Source organism: Myotis lucifugus, unplaced genomic scaffold (assembly GCF_000147115.1).
Source record: "Myotis lucifugus unplaced genomic scaffold, Myoluc2.0 scaffold_13, whole genome shotgun sequence".
Taxonomy (NCBI): Eukaryota; Metazoa; Chordata; class Mammalia; order Chiroptera; family Vespertilionidae; genus Myotis; species Myotis lucifugus.
Genome location: NW_005871061.1, coordinates 4639746 through 4659334, shown reverse-complemented (window position 1 = coordinate 4659334; position 19589 = coordinate 4639746). Strand labels below are relative to the sequence as shown.

At 39.5% G+C, this 19589-nt stretch overlaps 1 protein-coding gene across 3 annotated transcripts in view; it reads left to right on the top strand.

The window, feature by feature from the left end:
* DIAPH2 (diaphanous related formin 2) overlaps window positions 1–19589 on the top strand; it is a 906095-nt gene that overhangs the window by 660076 nt on the left and 226430 nt on the right. For all 3 annotated transcript variants that reach the window (XM_023750473.1, XM_023750472.1, XM_014452154.2), the window contains one exon: window positions 8679–8843. In XM_023750473.1, the coding sequence (XP_023606241.1) occupies window positions 8679–8843 (165 nt within the window). The remainder of the gene's footprint in view (window positions 1–8678; window positions 8844–19589) is intronic.

The following is a 19589-nucleotide window of genomic DNA, read 5'->3' as shown; positions in this document are numbered from 1 at the left end:
GAGAAACAGCAAAAGTGTTTTATTCAAAGTAATGTCCATTGCTAGCTACACATTTCCCCCATCTTTCAGGTAATTTGTGGATACCGTCCCAATAGAACTTTTCTTGTCTTGAGGCAAACCATTCAGAGACCCAATTTTCCACTTCTTCGTACATTTTGAAGTGCTGATCAGAAAGTGTGTGTGTGCTATCGATTGGAACAAGTGGTAATCTGAAGGAGTAAGGTCTCGTGAATACCACAGGTGGGTTAAAACTTCCCAGGCAAGATCTTTTAATGTGTCTTTAACTGGTTTTGAAGTGTGCGATGGTGCATCATGATGAAGCAAAATTACTTTGCTGTGTCTTCTGGCACATTCTGGTCGTTTTACGATCACAGCGTGATTCAAATTGATTATCTGTTGTCAGTAGCGATCAGTATTAATGGTTTCACCTGGTTTTAGAAGCTCATCATATACCACACCTTCCTGATTCCACCAAATGCAGAGCATTGTCTTCTTTCCTAAGCGTTTTGGCCTTGCAGTCTATGTTGATGTTTGACCTGGATCAACCCATGATTTTGTGCATTTGGGATTCTCAAAATAAATCCACTTTTCATTGCCAGTAACAATTTGATGCAAAAAAAAAAAACCCTTTCTTTCATACCGTTGAAGCAACATTTTACTGATGACTTTTCTGTTTTCCATTTGTCTTTCATTCAGTTGATGTGGCACCCATTTTCCTTCCTTTAAAATCTTTCCCATTGCTTGTAAACGATCAGAAATTGTTTGCTGAGCAATGTTTAATCTTCAAGTTATTTTTGAGTTTGACATGCATGTTCATCCAATAATGCTTATAATTGTTGGTCTTCAAACTTTTTCAGTTGACCTGGACATTCTTTGTCTTTCACATTGAAATCATCACTTTTAAAGTGTTTAAACCAGCATTCACAAGTATCTTGAGACGGAGCATGTTCACCATAAACTTCCCGAAGTATACAATAACTTTCAGCAGCACTTTTCTTCAAAATAAAGTAATGAATTAAACTTTCCCATAAATGCTCTTTTTTTGACATGAAATTCGACATTTTTAAGCGTAAAAATATCTATGACGTTAACACCTTCAGAAAATTTGACATATGAAGTTTTGAAGCTTGTGGTCAATACAACAAAATAGCATACATATCAAATCGCATATATATCAACATATGTGTAACTCCATCTATTGAAAAAAATCTGCATCATTAACCGGTACACCTGGTATTGTGTTGAATCCAAATGCAAATCCTAATATATAAAAACCCTGGGTCCCTCACATCTGCAACAACCGGGAGGCTCAATCAACCAGAAGTCAGTCCTGCAGTCAGTGCTGTGTTGCCATGGTGATCCAGCACTGACTGCTATGGCTGCAGTCATGGTGACTGATGAGGGGGCTGTGAATCAGGCCCAGAGAGAGGCCTGAAGAGAGAAGCAGGGTCTGATCCATAGCCTCTGTGGCAGCTATTGATCAGCATTTGCCTCTCTCTTTAGCCCCGGGCCTGGTCAGCAGCCACACCTCCATTTCTCTCCAGGCCTCCACCATCAGCCCCACCTTTCTGATCAGGCCTTGTTGATAGGCCCGGAGACGCTGACTGGCATAGAAACCAACCAATCAAAACCAAATCTGAGTCAACTTGAGGAGCCAATGGCTGCTTAAGAGGTGGAGCTTTTGATGCTGACTGGCATAGAAACTAACCAATCAAAACCAAATCTGGATCAACTGTGAGGAGCCAGTGGCTGCCTAGGAGGCAAAGCTTTTGACGCTGACTGGCATAGAAACCGACCAATCAGAACCAAATCTGGGTCAAAAGTGAGGAGCCAATGGCTGCCTAGGAGGTGGAGATTTTGACACTGACTGACATAGAAACTGACCAATCAGAACCAAATTGGCCAGCAGAGGAGAGCAGTTGGGGGAGAGATCAGGTCTGCAGGGAAGGGCAGTTGGGGGCAAGATCAGGCCGGAAGAGGAGGGCAGTTAGGGGTGATCAGTCAGGCAGAGGCAGTTAGGGGTGATCAGGCTGGCAGGGAAGGGCAGTTGAGGATGAGATCAGGCCGGCAGAGGAGGGCAGTTGGGGGTGATCAGGCTGGCAGGGAAGAGCAGTTGGGGGTGAGATCAGGCTGGCAGGGGAGGGCAGTTGGGGGTAAGATCAGGCCAGCAGGGGAGGGCAGTTGAGGGCAAGATCAGGCTGGCAGAGGAGGACAGTATCAGGCCTAAACCAGCAGTCAGACATCCCCCGAGGGGGTCCCAGATTGGAGAGGGTGCAGGTTGGGCTGAGGGACACCTACCCTAGTGCATGAATTTCGTGCACCAGGCCTCTAGTTAATATACGAAGTCGATATTGTCCTTGTTAATGTTTCACATTTTAAAATACTTGTCAACTCATATTCATAATGTATGATTTGGAAGTAAATTTCAACTACTTCAATATGCCCTACTATTATTTTAAGGTAAATTTTTTGAGATATGAATAACTTTTTACTAAAATGACATTTACAAATTAAAAGGAAAATTTGCTATTTTATTTTTAGCACTGAGAGAAATCTTTTCTGGGAGGTTATGGAAAGAGGAAATGCTATCTGTATTCTTTAATAAATTATATATTTGTGACTTCCTTTTATTTAAATGAATAATTATGCCATGTTGCTAACTAAAGCTTGTGTGAAGGTTAAGTGGATCTCAAATTGATTTTTCTTTCCATGTTCTTAATAATCCAGCAGTAATGATATTTAAAATTTCAAGTTTTTATTAAAGTCATAATTAATGTACTACCTACAAAGATGAGAAATTGTAAAACTGATCTCATTCAACTTGTTGTGAGATACATATAACAATTGTTCTTTACATCAAAATGAAGTACAGTGATAAAGTTTTCTCTGCCTAGTATTTGAAGTAATACTTTGTAGGAGAGGAAAAAGTTTTCCTCAACCCTCTTAGGGTCCCTGGCTGGGCCTAAAAATTAACCTGACAAAGATAGATTAACAGGAGAAAAACATACAAATTTATTGAATATAACTTTCACGCGACATGGCAGTCTTTATTAGGAAATAAAGACCCAAAGAAATTGTTAAACCTGTGTATTTTTATGCTAAGATTGATAAAGAGTGGAAAGTCATGGAAAGATATCGTAGGTCAAAGAAGAGGAGTTAAGTGTAGTAAACTGGGGAGCACTTTGCAAGGTCTGTTCCTTTGGATTCTTCTGGTGTCTCTCCAAAAGGGCATCAGGATGGTCCTTTTCCCCCATACCAGGAAGCCACCTCTCAGATGAGGGAAGGGTCAAGAAAAGGTCAAGAGTAACTTTCCTGCTTCTTCCCTTTCCTCATACTCCTTCAGCTTAAAATATTCTGTATGCCACAGTGCCATATTTCAGGGTCGCACATTCTGAGCCCCATCAGCTATTTTACCAGTTAGAGGACAAGGGTTACACCTACCTTCAACCAATTTATGGACAGGCATGTACAGTTACCAAAAGTAGTCAAAAACAATATATAATACACCTAAAAGGACAAACAAAATAATTAACCTTCTATTTGAGTATATGCCTCTGGATGAATTACAGCTACTTCAGATTGAATTTTTAAAAATTGAGATTAATTGACATATAACACTATATTAGTTTCAGGTGTACTATGTACTAATTCAACATTTGTATACACTGCAATGCGATCACCATAAGTCCAGACACCATCTGTCACCATACAGAGTTACACATTTTCTTGTTATGAGAACTTTTAAGATTTACTTTCTTAGCAACTTTCAAAGTTACAATATAGTATTATGGACTATAGTCACCATGTTATACATTACATCCCCATGACCTATTTATATTATATATGGAAGTTTGTACCTCTTGATCCCCTTTACCCATTTCATCCAATCCCATCCACCATCCCCTTGGTAACAACCAATCTGTTCTCTGTATCTGTGAGTTTTGTTTGTTCGTTTATTTTGTTTTTAGATTTCACATATAAGTGAAATCATACATTAATAGTCTTTCTCTGTCTGACTAATTTCATTCTTCTTGATGACTGAGTAGTATTCCATTGCATATACATATACATATATATATATACTATACATATATATACACTATATGTAAGACCACATCTCATATATGTATCACATTTTCTTTAGCCATTGATTCATCCTTTCTCTTCCTCCTACAGAAAGGGAGACACCCTGACAAATGGAGATATATATATATATATATATATATATATATATATAATCTTCCTTTCAAAAGGATAACTTTTACTCTTTTCGGAGATTTTCCTGTCTCTGCTGTTTCTCTATCAGCTCAAAATACGCTATGCCAAAGAGGCATAATTTGGTATGGTATATTCTACAACACTTCACTACATTCTAACTCTAGATGGGTGAGTGCTATTTACCCAGTTTCCACAATGCTAAAATGTGAATAGTGGTATTTTTCTGCCTCTTTGATAAGGTTGTGCTGGCAGCAAAACCTCACCAAGTGTTAGACCGGACCTTGGTTCAGGAACCTTGGTGCTTGAATTCTGGCTAAGAAAGAATTCAGTGTCAAGACTCAAACTATAAGAGAAAGTTTATTAAGAAAGTCACAGAGGTAGAAGAAGTGAATCATAGAATAAATGGGCTTAGGAAACAAGTTATAGGGGCAAAGGAAGGTCCCTTGGAGCTTAGGAGAAAAGGCAAGGAAACGGCTCTGCAGGGAAGTGGTGGGGAAAGGCCCTGTTGTGCTCCATAGAGAGAACCAAAGAGGTTCCTCCATCTTGAGGTATTTATCTTGGAGTCTCAGGGGAGGTTTCCAATAGAATATTCATCACCTTTCCTGGTATCCTTTCAGGGTCATGGTCTCTACTGATTGGTTGGTGCCAGGGCAAGAGGTCAGTATTTAATGCAGTTGGTCCTGAGGCAGCCATAGTTGCTTGTTTGATTTTGCTGCTTTTCCAGGCTTGGAGCTGAAATACAACTGAGGCCTAGATGTATTAGATGTGGGTCAGAATCTCATTGTCCTGGGGACTTAATGCTTAAGGGCTATTCTCTGCCCCCCTCACTTGGTTCCCCTCTAACAGAGTCTAAAACTCATGACTAGCAATGTGCCAGAGGAGGAAAGGTCAGGAGAGGGTCCGAAGCCTATGACCAGCGATATGCTATGGGAGGAAAGGTTACCCTGGAAGAGAGATCCTTATTTTCCTAGTTTTGTCCATTGCTAGGCATCTGGGGCTCTCTGCCCTGGTGACCTTCTGTACCTGGCCTGTCATCCTTTCTCTGCTCATATCTGTCTGACTGCCTACCACTGTTGTTATCAAGAATATGGGACATAGCCCTAACCAGTTTGGCTCAGTGGATAGAGGGTCAGCCTGCAGACTGAAGGGTCCTAGGTTCGATTCCAATCCAGGGCATGTACCTTGGTTGCAGGCACATCCCCAGTAAAGGGTGTGCAGGAGGCAGCTGATCGATGTTTCTCTCTCATCAATGTTTCTAACTCTCTATCCCTCTCCCTTCCTCTCTGTAAAAAATTAATAAAATATATATATTTTTAAAAATTTTAAAAATATGGGACATAATGTAAGGAAAAATATACCTTAAATAATAAAGTCCTATACAAAAGCAAATTGTTGATGGTGGAATTATTTGCAATATTAGATTATAAACTAGTCTGGATTAGGCTTTAATGATCATTGTATCCATCATGATGCTTAGCATAGTACTAACCAGGATTTTGTATTCAGTAGCTGCTCAAAAATAAATAAATAAATAAATAAATAAATAAATAAATAAATAAAACTTTCCTTACTGACATAAGGGATGAAAGGAATGGTATCTAGTTCTTTTTCTCCTCCTGTCCCAGGTAGGATGTGGTGACATAGTTGCAATTACAAATGATTTCCATACTGACTCATGTTGGTTCTCCCTTTTACTAGTACAAAGTAATCACTTTGAGGATAAGTAAAGGACTTGCAAATTGGGCTGTTTTCCATTTGTTATTTATAAGATAAAGCATTCCTAGAATTTTCCAAATTGTCTCACTTTGGTTCACAGACAGAATTTCTGAAATCAGTTTTTGTTCTAGGAGAACAGATTTATGAAATTGTATATCACTACATAGACATATTTTAGCTGGTGAAAAATTATGATAAATGGGAAACATGCACTATTTTGCCTTTTTTATCTTTTACTTGTGCTTGGTGTTGTACAGATGTTGAGCCTTCTGAAATATATAGTTTTGTACTTTGCATTGCAAATAGAGTACAAGTAAGTGACCTTTGCAAAGTGTTTCTGTGTAGAAAGTCTCTGGCGTGGGTCGATTTTATTTAGGGAAGAGAGACTAGAGAACAAGTATCTAACTTTCATTCTGTGCTAAGAAATGAAGAGTATTGTCTTATTTCTGCAACTCTTAAATAGGTTGTTTAACACTTTCTTAAAAATAAAAATAGAAATATATGGTGATATTTTCAGAGGGGAAACCAGAATATGTATATAGCAGTACCTATAACCCTTTGTTGATAACAATTTTTTTTAAAAAAATTAGAATAAGTCAGAAATGTGTTAATTCTTTCAGGTCCATTGGACTTGAGGGTTAAAAGATTTAATGTCACTTAGCACAGATGAGGTTATTGAGTTGCCAATGTGAATGCTAATACTTAAGTAGCATAAGAAAGAACATGGGTAGGGGTCATCTCACTTTTTAAATCATGTTGTGTTCCCTAAGTGTCAGCTGCAAAGTAATTTACCAGAAATGGTCTGATTTCCCCATTGATTTCCATTGTACAACTAGAGCTCTGTTCCCATGGAAAATAAATTTGGCCCCAGGTTATAATAAAACACACTGAAATTTTCAGAAAATCGTATAAAATCAAGTATTTCAAGACACAATTATCAGTATCTGATAACATAATACAGATACAAAATATTAATATAATGTGGTGGATCTTAAAATCACATGCCCCCAAACTGTGCTGTTCTTCTTTTACAATGCTAAGTCTGTTCCCTTTCTTTTTAGAAACATCTTACTTCTGTTTCACTATTGATTTTTAATAGATTTAACTGGAATTTTAGAAGGTGGACTTGGTTTCCTATATTCTTCAGGGCTAGCGTGCTTACCTTTCTCTGAAGCATTCTTATCAGTTAACATTCTAAGTAGCCCTAACCGGTTTGGCTTAGTGGATAGAGCGTCAGCCTGCGGATTCAAGGGTCCCAGGTTTGATTCGGGTCAAGGGCATGTACCTTGATTGCAGGCACATCCCCAGTAGGGGGTGTGCAGGGGGCAGCTAATCGATGTTTCTCTCTCATCGGTGTTTCTAACTCTCTATCGCTCTCCCTTCCTCTCTGTAAAAAAATCAATAAAATATATATATATATACACATATATATATATATTTTTAAAAAACATTCAAAAGAAATGCTCCAACATGTTCACAGTATTTGCTTCTGTTTGTTGAAAATGTGCTTACTTATTTAAGCTTTTATATTTCTAAGTCTTCTAAAGAGAGAGTTTTCTATAAATATACCTACTATAATCAGGTAAATAGTATTGTAATTTATTTTTATAAGTATAAATTTAGGTATAATGAGATACCTTTAGTTGGACACCTTTAAATATATGGTTTATTTAATGCTTTGATACTGGTGGTTGTTATTACCTTTTGATAACATTTGTAAAACAATGATTTAATTAATTTCTGAATAAGTAGCGTTTGTGGAGTGTACTGCTGAGAGTGTAATCCTGGACTGGCAGCCTCAGCGTCACCTGGGAACTTGTTAGAGATTATAATGCTCAGGCCCCTGGGCTCAGGCTCAGCAAACAGCAATCTGGCTTTTAATAAGCCCTTGGAGTGGTTAAGGTTATAGAACTACAGCAGAATCTCTCTCACTGTCTCTCCCTTGCTCTCTCTCCCTCTCCCTTCTGCTCCTCATGAGGGACACACACACACACACACACACACACACACACACACGGTTACATATAACATAATCTTATATAGAATTTGCTATCTATATGGAAAATGTGCATTAAGAATGGTGAATCTATACTTTCTAAGTTTTTTGTTGGTGCTTATTTCTACTGTATGCTGTTCATAAAAAATATGACGTAGTTTGTGGATATGTATTTTGATTTAGCAAACATGTTCAACACGGTTATACATTAAATATAATTTATAGTTTCAAAACTCATTAACCAATATAATGACAACAGCAACTGCTTATGGACTGAATTGGATCTGCCCAGAAATCATATGCTGAAGCCCTAACCCCCAGAACCTCAGAATGTGACTGTTTGGAGATGAGGCCTTTAAAGTGGAGATTTTGTTCAAATGACATTCTAAGGGGGTGCCCTAATCCCCTGTGACTGCTGTCCTCATAAGAAGAGGAGATTAGGACCCAGACAACACAGAAGGACCACTGTGTGAGGACACAGCAAGAAGATCACTATCTATAACAAGCCAAGAAGTGAGGCCACAGAAGAAATCAAACTTGCCAACACCTTGATATTGGACTTCCAGCCTCCAGAGATGTGAGAAAACAGATTTCTGTAGTTTACGCTGCCCAGACTGTGGCATTTTATCATGGCAACCCTAGCAAACTAATACATAAGTATTTATAGAAATGATGGTATAATTCAATCTTAACATCTAATGATTGCCTTTGAGGTACTATTGGATCATATTCCTTAACAGAAACCTACAGCTTTACAAAGATCGCCAGAGAGCAGTATGACAAACTGTCCACCATGCACAGCAACATGGTCAAGCTCTATGAGAATCTTGGAGACTACTTTATTTTTGACTCTAAGACAGTGAGCATAGAAGAGTTTTTTGGTGATCTCAACAACTTCCGAACTTTGTTTCTGGTGAGTAATACATCTTGAAGCATTGCAAGGCCTGATGCTTTTGTTTTTAAATAATTTCTTCTATTGGCATTTCATATAACTATTGACCATATTGATTTCATGTTATAGCCCTTTAGCAGAAATTGACAGATATTTTATACCTGTGGCATAGATGAAAATTGTTGGCTGGCTTAATGTATAATGGAGAACTGCATGAATTATCTTAAACTTTAGGTATACATGGGAATATTGCTCTTGAAATTTTATCTTATATAATAAAAGGATAATATGCAAATTGACCAAATGGTGGAATGACCAGTTGCTATGACACACACTGACCACCAGGGGGCAGACGCTCAACAGAGGAGCTGCCCCTGGTGGTCAGTGCGCTCCAATAGGGGGAGTGCTGCTCAGCCAGAAGCCAGGAGAGCGCAGCAGCAGTGGCAGGAGCCTCTCCCTCTTCCAAGGCAGCGCTAAGGAGCAGCGAACTGAGCGGTAAGGAGCAGCGATCAGGTGGGCAGTGAGGAGTGAGGCCTCCCAGACTGTGAGAGGGATGTCCGACTGCCGGCTTGAGTGGGCCTAAGCTGGCAAGCAGATATCCCCAGAGGGGTCCCGGACTACAAGAGGGCACAGGCTGGGCTGAGGGATGCCCCTCACCCCCCAAGTGCACAAATTTTCATGCACCGGGCCTCTAGTAGAAAATAAATGAATAGGTACAGAAATGACCCTGATTTTTATATGGCATAATATTATCATTTGATCTAGCTTAAAACTCATATCTAAAATAATCTTTCAGTTAATACATTAAAATGATGTAATTGATGAACAAGTTTCTTTTATAGTCTAGATGAGAGACTGATTCCAAATTGGACTGTGTAAATGACCTTGAATGCCTAAAGTTTCTTCCAGAATATGGGCTTTTGTTTCCAACTGTAATTCTTGGGGTAACAGTAAATATTAGCATTAATTGAAGGGGAGGCAATCAGGGTGCAGTTACAATGTTAGAGGAAAACAAAAGCTTTGCTGTATAAATGCTGTGGAACAACTTCTCTGCATCCAGCCAAGGAGTAGAAGAATACAGACTGTGATTATGATAGAAAAGAAAGTTATGCACAGTAGTTGATATCAAACAGGCAATGGTCCATCTATTTTAAAGAAGGAATTCTAGCAATTATCCCAGCATTAAGACCAATTAGCAAACTAATTATTGCAGTTCAAGATATGTTTCTATCTCCAAAGCAGTTATTTGCTAAATAAGGCTACCTCTCTTAATTGATGGTGAAATCGTTTGATTTGAGTGTGTCTTGTACAACCTGTGAGATATATGTTTGTGGAAAGCATTTGCTTACATCTACTGACTTAAGGCATATGACCCAGAGCACACCCCATCTTTGGTAATGGAAACTAAACCAAAAACTTTTTTGTAAATCCTTACCCCTGGGATATTTTTTCCATTGATTTCTGGAAAGAGTGCAAGGGAAGGAGGATGGGAAGAGAGAGAAACATTGATGTCAAAGAGACACATCTATTGGTTGCCTCCCACGTGCGCCCTGACCCAAAAATTTTTTATAGATATGATAATTTGTCTTCTTTTTTTTTGCTAAGAATATTAGCTTATTTTGACCTTTGGTCTTTGCCCCTTAATAGACACACATTTTTTTTTTTTTTACTTTTTAGCTGGCCAATAAGTAGTAAAATGTGTTCTACTGGTAATGAGTAATTAAACTATTTTCAAAACTTAAAAGTCATAAATTTGACATGGACATATGCACACCAAGGTTATATCTACTTAGATTATTTTCAAAAAGAAAAACAAAGCATGTTGAAAGGAATGGGGACTAGAAAAGTTGACACATTGAAAAGTCCAAAGGATTGTTTTTATCGTATCAATGCCATGTGCCTTGTTTTAACATGGATCTTAAAACAATGTCTGTGTGCCCTCTCCCCCCACACCTCTCCAATATACAGACACAGAGTAGAATTTGGGGTACTTCTCCCATGTTGCAGCATTTGATGAAGGACAATTTCTGTGTGATAGCTTGTTTAGTCATATTAGAAAGATGCTTAGAAGACTTGCTAAGAATTATAGTTGTAGTACTTCTCAATCATAACTTATTTTAAAAATGTAAGTATATCATTGTTAAGAAGACCTGATTCTGTGTCCTTATGCTGTAAGTAACAAGCTATATGACTGTAGGTAAGTCATTTATCTTATCTAGCTATTTGTTTATTTGTTTATTCATTTAGTATAAGAAGGGATTATACTACTGACCTCTAAGAACTTTATCTTCTTTATTAGTCTATGAGTCATGGTCGGAATTTCAGCAAGAGAGTCAAGTATGTATATGTACTGGCTTCACTTTGCATGAAGCTTGAGTACAAGGAAATAATTTGTCATAGATCATTCTCATTGTGAATAAGTTGACATTCTGAAGTCTGGTTTTGTGTGCATTTAACTTCTTAAGAACCTGCTAAGATTGAGATTGGAGCTTTCAAAACAGGTAACCAACTGCTACCCTGTGTCCTGGCCAGCCATTGCCATCTCTCTGACAGAATACTACTGCTATCACTTCTGTCTACAAATCTTTATTGACTGGCTCACATAAGAACTAGGCGTGCAGTTAATCAGCTGTTTTGAACTTGGGTTGGTCATATAACCTCTCTGGGTATCGGTTTCCTCATCTGCAAAATATGGATGATAATTCCTGCCATGTCTTCCTCACCACTGTGTGAAAACACCATGCAACCCATGCTATGCAGATGAAGAGTATTATTGGCCATTCTTTTTATCCATTCATTCGGTTATTATATATTGAGGACCAACTTGATTTTGGTAGTGCTTTAGTTTAGAGATAAAAAGAAGAGAATAGTCTTTCTACATAGAGGGAGACAGACAAGTAAATGCAATATAATTTGATAGGTGCTGCCATAGGAATATGTCAGGGCACTATAATAATACTAAGGAGAAACTGCCTAACCTTGCCTGAGTTAGCCAGGGAAGCCTTCATAGAGAAAGTGACATTTGGGCAGAGTCTGGAAAAATCCATTGCAATTTGACAAGCAGACTTTGACAAGCAGATTTAAGGGTTTTACACCTGACCTATAAGCCGAACACTCCTAAATCAACATCACCAACTTCAGTCAATCATTTGTGCCCACCATGTTCCTGTTTCGTGTGAGCTTAAAGTGATTTCACTCTCCCAGTGGAGGGAAAACCCCTGAAAGAGAGACAAAAATTGTAATCGCCAGAAGTTCCCATTTTCTTAGTGCTTTGTGTGTTTGGCCTCAGGGGTCTTAGCGCTAAAAGCATATTGGACTATAGATGGAAGCAATAAAATACCGGTAGTGCTGAGAAGAAAATAATAAGCGTTCTGATTCATGTGCTACCAAAAATTACTTCCAAATGAGCTCAGAGTTTCATTTTAGAAGATCTATTTGGCATGTGTGGCATAAACAAAATGCACATACAAAAACATCTTCCTCAAAGAGATATCCTTGAAAGAATGGGGGAAATGAAATTAAATAGTGGATTGACATTACAGATTAAGACCTTTTTCAAAATAATCACATTCAAATTAATGAAAGCAAGATTGGGTAATCTCAATGTGCTGCTGCTCTATTCTTTATTCACATGAGTAATATTATCCAACTAATGAGGATATGAAAGATATTCAAGATGAATGTCCTATATATTGGCATGAAGATATATGTAATTGAAAATATTTCTCAATTCAGAGTTAAGTCTCTCTTTCCAGTTAGCTTCTCTGAGATCATCAGAGTTGAAAGCACTACTTATAATATAAGCAAGATTAATTAAGAATCCCTAAATTTAGATTGCATATTTTGTGGAAGGAAATAAAATTCCATATTTATGTAATGTCTAGACATCTTTTTTGCTATTCTTCTTTATGCTTTAGTCATTCTACTAGTTCAAATAGTTGACTGCACAATCTTTCTTCTTTTGAGATATTTTGAATAGAATATCTGAAATCAGTGAACCTTCTGTGTTTTGCCACCATGCAGTCTCTTTCTTAGGCATAAAAATTAATTTCAGCTGTTGAGATAGTGTTCAAGGCAAGTATTATGTTTTAATAACTTTCATAGCTCCAAATAAATTATAGAAATTTTTTTTCTGTTTTAAATCCATCAGTTTCCTGCTGATTCTGTGTGTTTTTGTTTTGTATTTAAAGAACAATATGTTACCTAGGCACTCAATAAGTATTTCTTGTGTGTATGTTCTCATTCTATATCTTATACACTAGAAATATAGGAAAAAGGCTTTATAGAATTAGATTCATTGACATAACTAAAGAAGAACATGTTATCATTACTATTAGTCATGCTTGAAGATTTCCCCTCAACTAAATAGGAATCTGCTACTGTTCATTTGATAAACTTTAATATTTTTTTAATCAGGACTTTTCTTTAACAATTTTTGAACAGCTCTTAGAGGACCATTAAAGTGACAGTGTTAGGAGACTAAGTGGTATCTATAAATCACGGCATTTTATCCCATTGTTCCAGTCTTGCTGCTTCTACCTCCTGAGTACCCTTTCAATCCATCCATTTCCTGCAAGCCACAGATGCAATTTCAGTTCTGGGCCTCCATCTCTTAGCTGGACTATTACAACAATGTTCTGACTGGTATCTGTGTCCACTTCTCTGACCATTTCTAATTTGGGATCCATTCACCACATTTTATAGTCAGAGTGAGATCAACCAAAGAACTCGTATGCATATATACATAGCCCATGGGCACAGTCAATAGAGAGGTGAAGGCCTGGGGTGGGGCAGGGAGCTGGGTGGAGGGGAGAAACGGGGGACATCTATAATACTCTAATAAATTTAAAACAATTAAAGAAAAAACTGACAAAATAGCCTTAATTCCATGACTTAAAATTCTTTAATGACTTCCCTGTGGCCTCAGGATAAAATCTAAACTGTTTAAAATTAAAGTGGTTTGCCGAAACCGGTTTGGCTCAGTGGATAGAGCGTCGGCCTGCGGACTGAAAGGTCCCAGGTTCGATTCCGGTCAAGGGCATGTACCTGGGTTGTGGGCACATCCCCAGTAGGAGGTGTGCAGGAGGCGCAGCTGATCGATGTTTCTCTCTCATCGATGTTTCTAACTCTCTATCTCTCTCCCTTCCTCTCTGTAAAAAAACAATAAAATATATTTAAAAAAAATTAAAGTGGTTTACAAAATCAAAAGAACTGTGGTTACTTAAAGGCCAGACCATCTGAGGTTGGCTGAATGAGCCAAAATCACTTCGCATGGGCTCTCCTCCCGGACTTGGAAAAGTCAGGTATGGAAAGTGGAAGCCACAGAACAACACAACAGCAAGTGCCCAAGAGGACTGGAGCCTCTTAGAATAAAGAGAAACTTTGGGAGTGCAGTATCAAAATTAAATGAAGTCTCCGAGGCAAATGTGTGATTGTCACTATGCCTTAACTGCTCCCCTAGCTAGTATGGCATGGGGAGTTATGACAAGCGGGGTCACTTTAATTCTCAGCGATGTGCTTCCTTCCATCTTAAGTAATTGTTCTTTTAAAATCAAAACTAGTCTGAGAGCTCCTTGTGTTGGCTTATGGAGATACTTAATTTTGAGACGCTCTCATCTCCCTGTAGCCATCTTCCTCTTTATAAGGCCTCAATCATGTCCAAATCGAAACAATAATTGGAAAGCCAAAGTGAGCATCTGCATTTAGTTAGACTCAAAAGACTAAAATGATAATATACAGATCATTTTCTTCATTCATTAAATGCAGTTTGCTTTTAAAGAAATTAGGATGAATTCTTGCATCAAAAGATTGCATATATAATTCCTGATCCAAGAAGACGAAGTTATTTTGACACATTTTAAACCTTCAATTCACAAAGCACTTGACATTTAAAGGAAACTTTAGTGCAATATTATAAAAAGTGTGGACACACATAAGAAACCAAATATATTCTTTAACAAAGAGATGTAATCATATAAACTGTTATCTAGAATTCCATCATCCAAAATCTCTATTAGATGCCTCATAAATGGACACATCTCTGCTTTGCCAATGAAATGGTGATATTATGACGATGCCCAGGAGAAACTGCAAAGACCCTGCTGTGCCTCTTGAATAGTATAGCTTTATTGATAAGTTAAATGTCTCCAGGTCTCATCACCTGTGATAACAATAATCCAAATGTCCCAAATTATCTCTCCTCTACCCTCCCTGGCAGGACTCAAGCACCTGCAAAGTGTCAACTCCCAGAAGTACATCTGAAGTCCTCTCCTGTGGGCTCCAAAACGTGTCAACTATAAAAATATCAGTCACCCCCTGATATTTTCCCACAAGAATTTGAGTGCCTGCTGTTCTAGGGTGATGAGAATATAACATTGAACAAAAACAGACAAAGCCCTGCCTTCCTGTCCCTTCATTGCTCCAGCTCCCCTTTGCTGAATGCCTTTTGCCAAGAAACTTGCTTGCTTGGCCCTCAGTGGAAGCAACTACGCCTGGGCTGAGGTTGCAGCCTCCTACTGCTTCAATTTTGCCACCAACCCTCACAGTACCATAATGGGGTTACACACAGTGCAGAAGGAGCCATGATTCACAGGACCCTTCATAAAAACAGTTCATCTCCCTTCTCCCTGATCCCTTTCTCCTGGGAGGCTTAAAAAAATTTTTTTTTTCAAGTCCTAGAGACCTGAAGCGGATCCTAAGACCATAAACCCCACCATTGCTCCCCTTACTCTAATTTGTTCAGGCACCGAGGCATGCATCTTCCTTTTCCTAGAAGCCGGGGATAAATAAAATACCAGCCTAAATCCTTTCATGCAAATAGAACCCCTAAGGGCCCACCAACTCCCTCTATTTAATCACACACACACACACACACACACACACACACACACACACTTCCCTTTGAGCTCAACTGGGACCACCCAGGCTATATAGCCTTAGGTTTATTTTGATCTATTGCAACTCTTTGAAAAATAGGCAATCCATGAAAAATATAGGGTAAGTCTATTAAGCAGAATATTGGACCAGAATGCCTCATTCCCAAGCTGTGCCAAAGAACAGACTTTACTGTATTATATAGACATCATTGGATTCTTCTGGAGAAAAAGATGTCACCTATCAACTCTTGTATTCTGTGTGACTATTTACTTTGGGTCACAAGTAGATGTCCTATTTTTCTGACACTATTGTTCCTTGTCTTAAAAAGCTAAATATTGTAAGGAACTAAAAGAATACGTAATAAGGGCATACATGGTTTAAAGAAAACCCAAATCGCCAATATGATAGGAATGCCTACTGGTATACTAGTAAAGAGTTTTTAACTATGTATACATTTTAGGTTAATATTATAAAATTGTAAAGTATCATAAATGTTTCTAAAAATAGTTCTAAAAGTTGTCAGAATTGTTTATGGCAAGCTGAATATTGCTCTTTAAATATCTATACTAATAAAAGGGTAATATGCTAATTAGACCAGGAGACCTTCCAGATGTCCTTCTGGACAAAGCCATGGTGGCAGGACCAAGGCAGAAGCAGTTAGGGGCAATCAGGCCAGGAGGTGAGGGCAGTTGGGGGTGATCAGGCCGTGGGGGGGGCAGTTGGGGGCGAGCAGGCCAGTGGGGGGGGGCAGTTGGGGGCAATCAGGCTGATGGGGGTGGTAAGGTCAGGTAGGCAGGCATGTGAGCAGTTAGGAGCCAGTGGTCCCAGATTGTGAGAGAGACGTCCAAGATTGGAGAGGGTGCAGGCCTGGCTGAGGGACATCCCCCCCATGCATGAATTTCATGCACTGGGCCACTAGTACATGATAAAAAAATAAAAGAGTGAAAATATATGACAATTTTGTGTTCAATAGTGAGGCGTTAGATAATTGCCAGCAAACTACTTTCTTTTTAATTGGCCTGTACATTTCTAATATATAAAAGGCCAGGGTTGTAATGACCAATCACAACCAAAGGCTGACCAACCCCGAAGTCCTTCAGTCAGTGCTGGTTTGCCATGGCGACCCAGCCCTGACTGCCCAGGGGGCTGAGACCCAGAAAGAGAGGCAGGGTCTGATCAGCAGCCTCAGTGGCAGCTGTTGATCAGAACTTGCCTCTCTCTTTCTCTCCCTCTTTCTTCCTGAGCTTCGCCAGCAGTGGGGCCTTTCTTTCTCTCTGGCCTCAGAGGGGGCTGCTGTTCAGCCCTGCCTCTCTGATCAGGCCCAGAGATAGGCCCGGAGATGCTGACTGGCATAGGAACCGACCAATCAGAACCAAATGTGGGTGCTGTGGAGAGCCAATGGCTGCCTAGGAGGTGGAGCTTTTGACACTGACTGGCATAGGAACCGACCAATCAGAACCAAATGTGGGTGCTGTGAAGAGCCAATAGCTGCCTAGGAGGTGGAGCTTTTGATGCATAGAAACCGACCAATCAGAACCAAATTGGCCAGCAGAAGTGGACAGTTGGGGGTGAGATCAGGCCTGCAGGGGAGGGCAGTTGGGGGCGAGATCAGGCCGGCAGGAGAGGGCCATTGCCGAGAGACATCAGGCCAGTAAGGGAGGGCAGTTAGGGGCGATCAGGCAGGCAGACAAGTGAGCCGTTAGGAGCCAGCAGTCCCAGATTGTGAGAGGAATGTCCAACAGGGATCAGGCCTAAACCAGCAGTCAGGGATGTCCCCAAGGGGTCCCCAATTGGAGAGGGTGCAGGCTGGGCTGAGGGAATCCCCCCTCCATGCACGAATTTTGTGCACCGGGCCTCTAGTTTAATATAATTGTCTGAAAGGTGTTTTCTAAATAAATAAATAAATAAATGGATGGCAATGTAATAGTTAACACTGAAAATATTAACAAAATCACTTCAATGCCTACTTTCTTATTAAGGTCTAGTAAGAACTGGAACCAGGAAACAAAATGCAGTATCTTTAGTTCTAGCAACAATACCTTAGATAGGATTTTTCAAGGAAGGAAGTGTTCCCTATAAATAAGTTGTTATTGAATTATCTCCAAACCCCAGGAAGTCGGAAAATTAGAAGATAGGCAGTAGGGTATACAAGCCAACCTTTCCCAGTGGCCTTGAGATTGGCCAAAGCTATTGATTGTTATCCAAACCTGCCTGTTACAACCTGAGCAGGGAGATCCCAGAGGCTAATGCTACCAGTACCACCCTCTCAGCTTGCTGAGCTTTTCTTCATTCTGCTTCATCCTCATTTGTTTGTCCATTTGCTGATCAATCTTTTATCAGAAAAGATGCCCTAACCCAGTGATAGCGAACCTTTTGAGCTCGGTGTGTCAGCATTTTGAAAAACCCTAACTTAACTCTGGTGCCATGTCACATATAGAAATTTTTTTATATTTGCAACCATAGTAAAACAAAGACTTATATTTTTGATATTTATTTTATATATTTAAATGCCATTTAACAAAGAAAAATCAACCAAAAAAAATGAGTTTGCGTGTCACCTCTGACACACGTGTCATCAGTTCGCCATCACTGCCCTAACCCCTGTACAAGGTAGTAGGAGGCAGGACTCTCCCTGGAGCCCTACCCTTGGAGCTCCTTTTGCCTGCTGTGCCCACTGCCTCTCCCCGAACCCTCCCTTCTTCTCTAGTTGCTTTACCAACTTATTCAAGTCACTTCATCTAAGAAGCCCTCTCTAATGTCCCCATTTTGACCTAGAAACTTTTCTGCATGCTTTCGTACCTCCATCCTAGCACATTTTACCATGTAATGAGTTTATCTTCATATCCTCCGTGATCAACACTATAATTAGCCTATTCTGGGTCAAGCACAGTGCTAATCACTAAGGACATATAGGAATGACTTAATAAATTAATAAAACAGTGAATGAATTAAATGATCAAAGATGAAAAAATCAAAATGTTGGCCTCCAGAGCTCACATTCTTGTGGGAAAGGCCATCAAAGGAACAAATACTGATACTGACATATGCTACATATATACAAAGAGCTTGTGAGCACGGAGGAGAGAGGCATTTATTCTTCTGGATTTAAGGAAGGCTTTAAAGAGGAAGTGACATGTGAACTGGGTCCAGTCATTGTTTTTCTACTGTGGGGCCTTTCACCTTTAAAGGAGTTCTTTCCTTTTTGTTCTTCCCCCACCTTATTTGGTGTTTATGTTTAGTGGTAAACATGTTTCCTAGTTTTCCATGCTGAATTCAAAGTGGAGAAACAGCTTTTTCATTGCCAGGGAAGCAGCTCTCAGGTTATTATTATGATCTGAAGAGCGTCCACCATATGCTTGAATAAGCAGTATCTTAGCTTCAGTTACTTCTTATGACTGACAGCTGTCCTTCACAATAGGCCAATCCATGCAGATTATCTAGGGCAGTGGTTCTCAACCTTGGCTGCACATTAGAATCATCTGGGAATCTTTTTAAAATCCTGATTTCTGGGCCTCCAACCTCCGGAAATTCTGTTTCTTTGTTATGGAGTGGGGCCACAACATTAGTAACAAAGGAACAGAATTTCCGGAGAATGAGGCCCAAAAACCGGGTTTTAAAAAGATTCCCGGGGGTTTCTTAAGGGGGGCCAGGTTGAAAACCCCTGATCTAGGGGCAAAGCCAATTGCTTGGTTTAAAAAAATGACTTTGTCCTGGGGGTTAATTTTAGGCCAACTGGTTCTAACCCCAGGGGGGAATTTTTGCCCCCCTAGGAAGACATTTGGGGCGAGGGCCTAGAAGAAAATTTTTGGGTTTTCACAAACCCATGAAAAAGGTGGGCTACTAGGTTCCTAGGGGGGTGAAAGCCCCAGGGGGGTGGTAAAAAAAAATAAA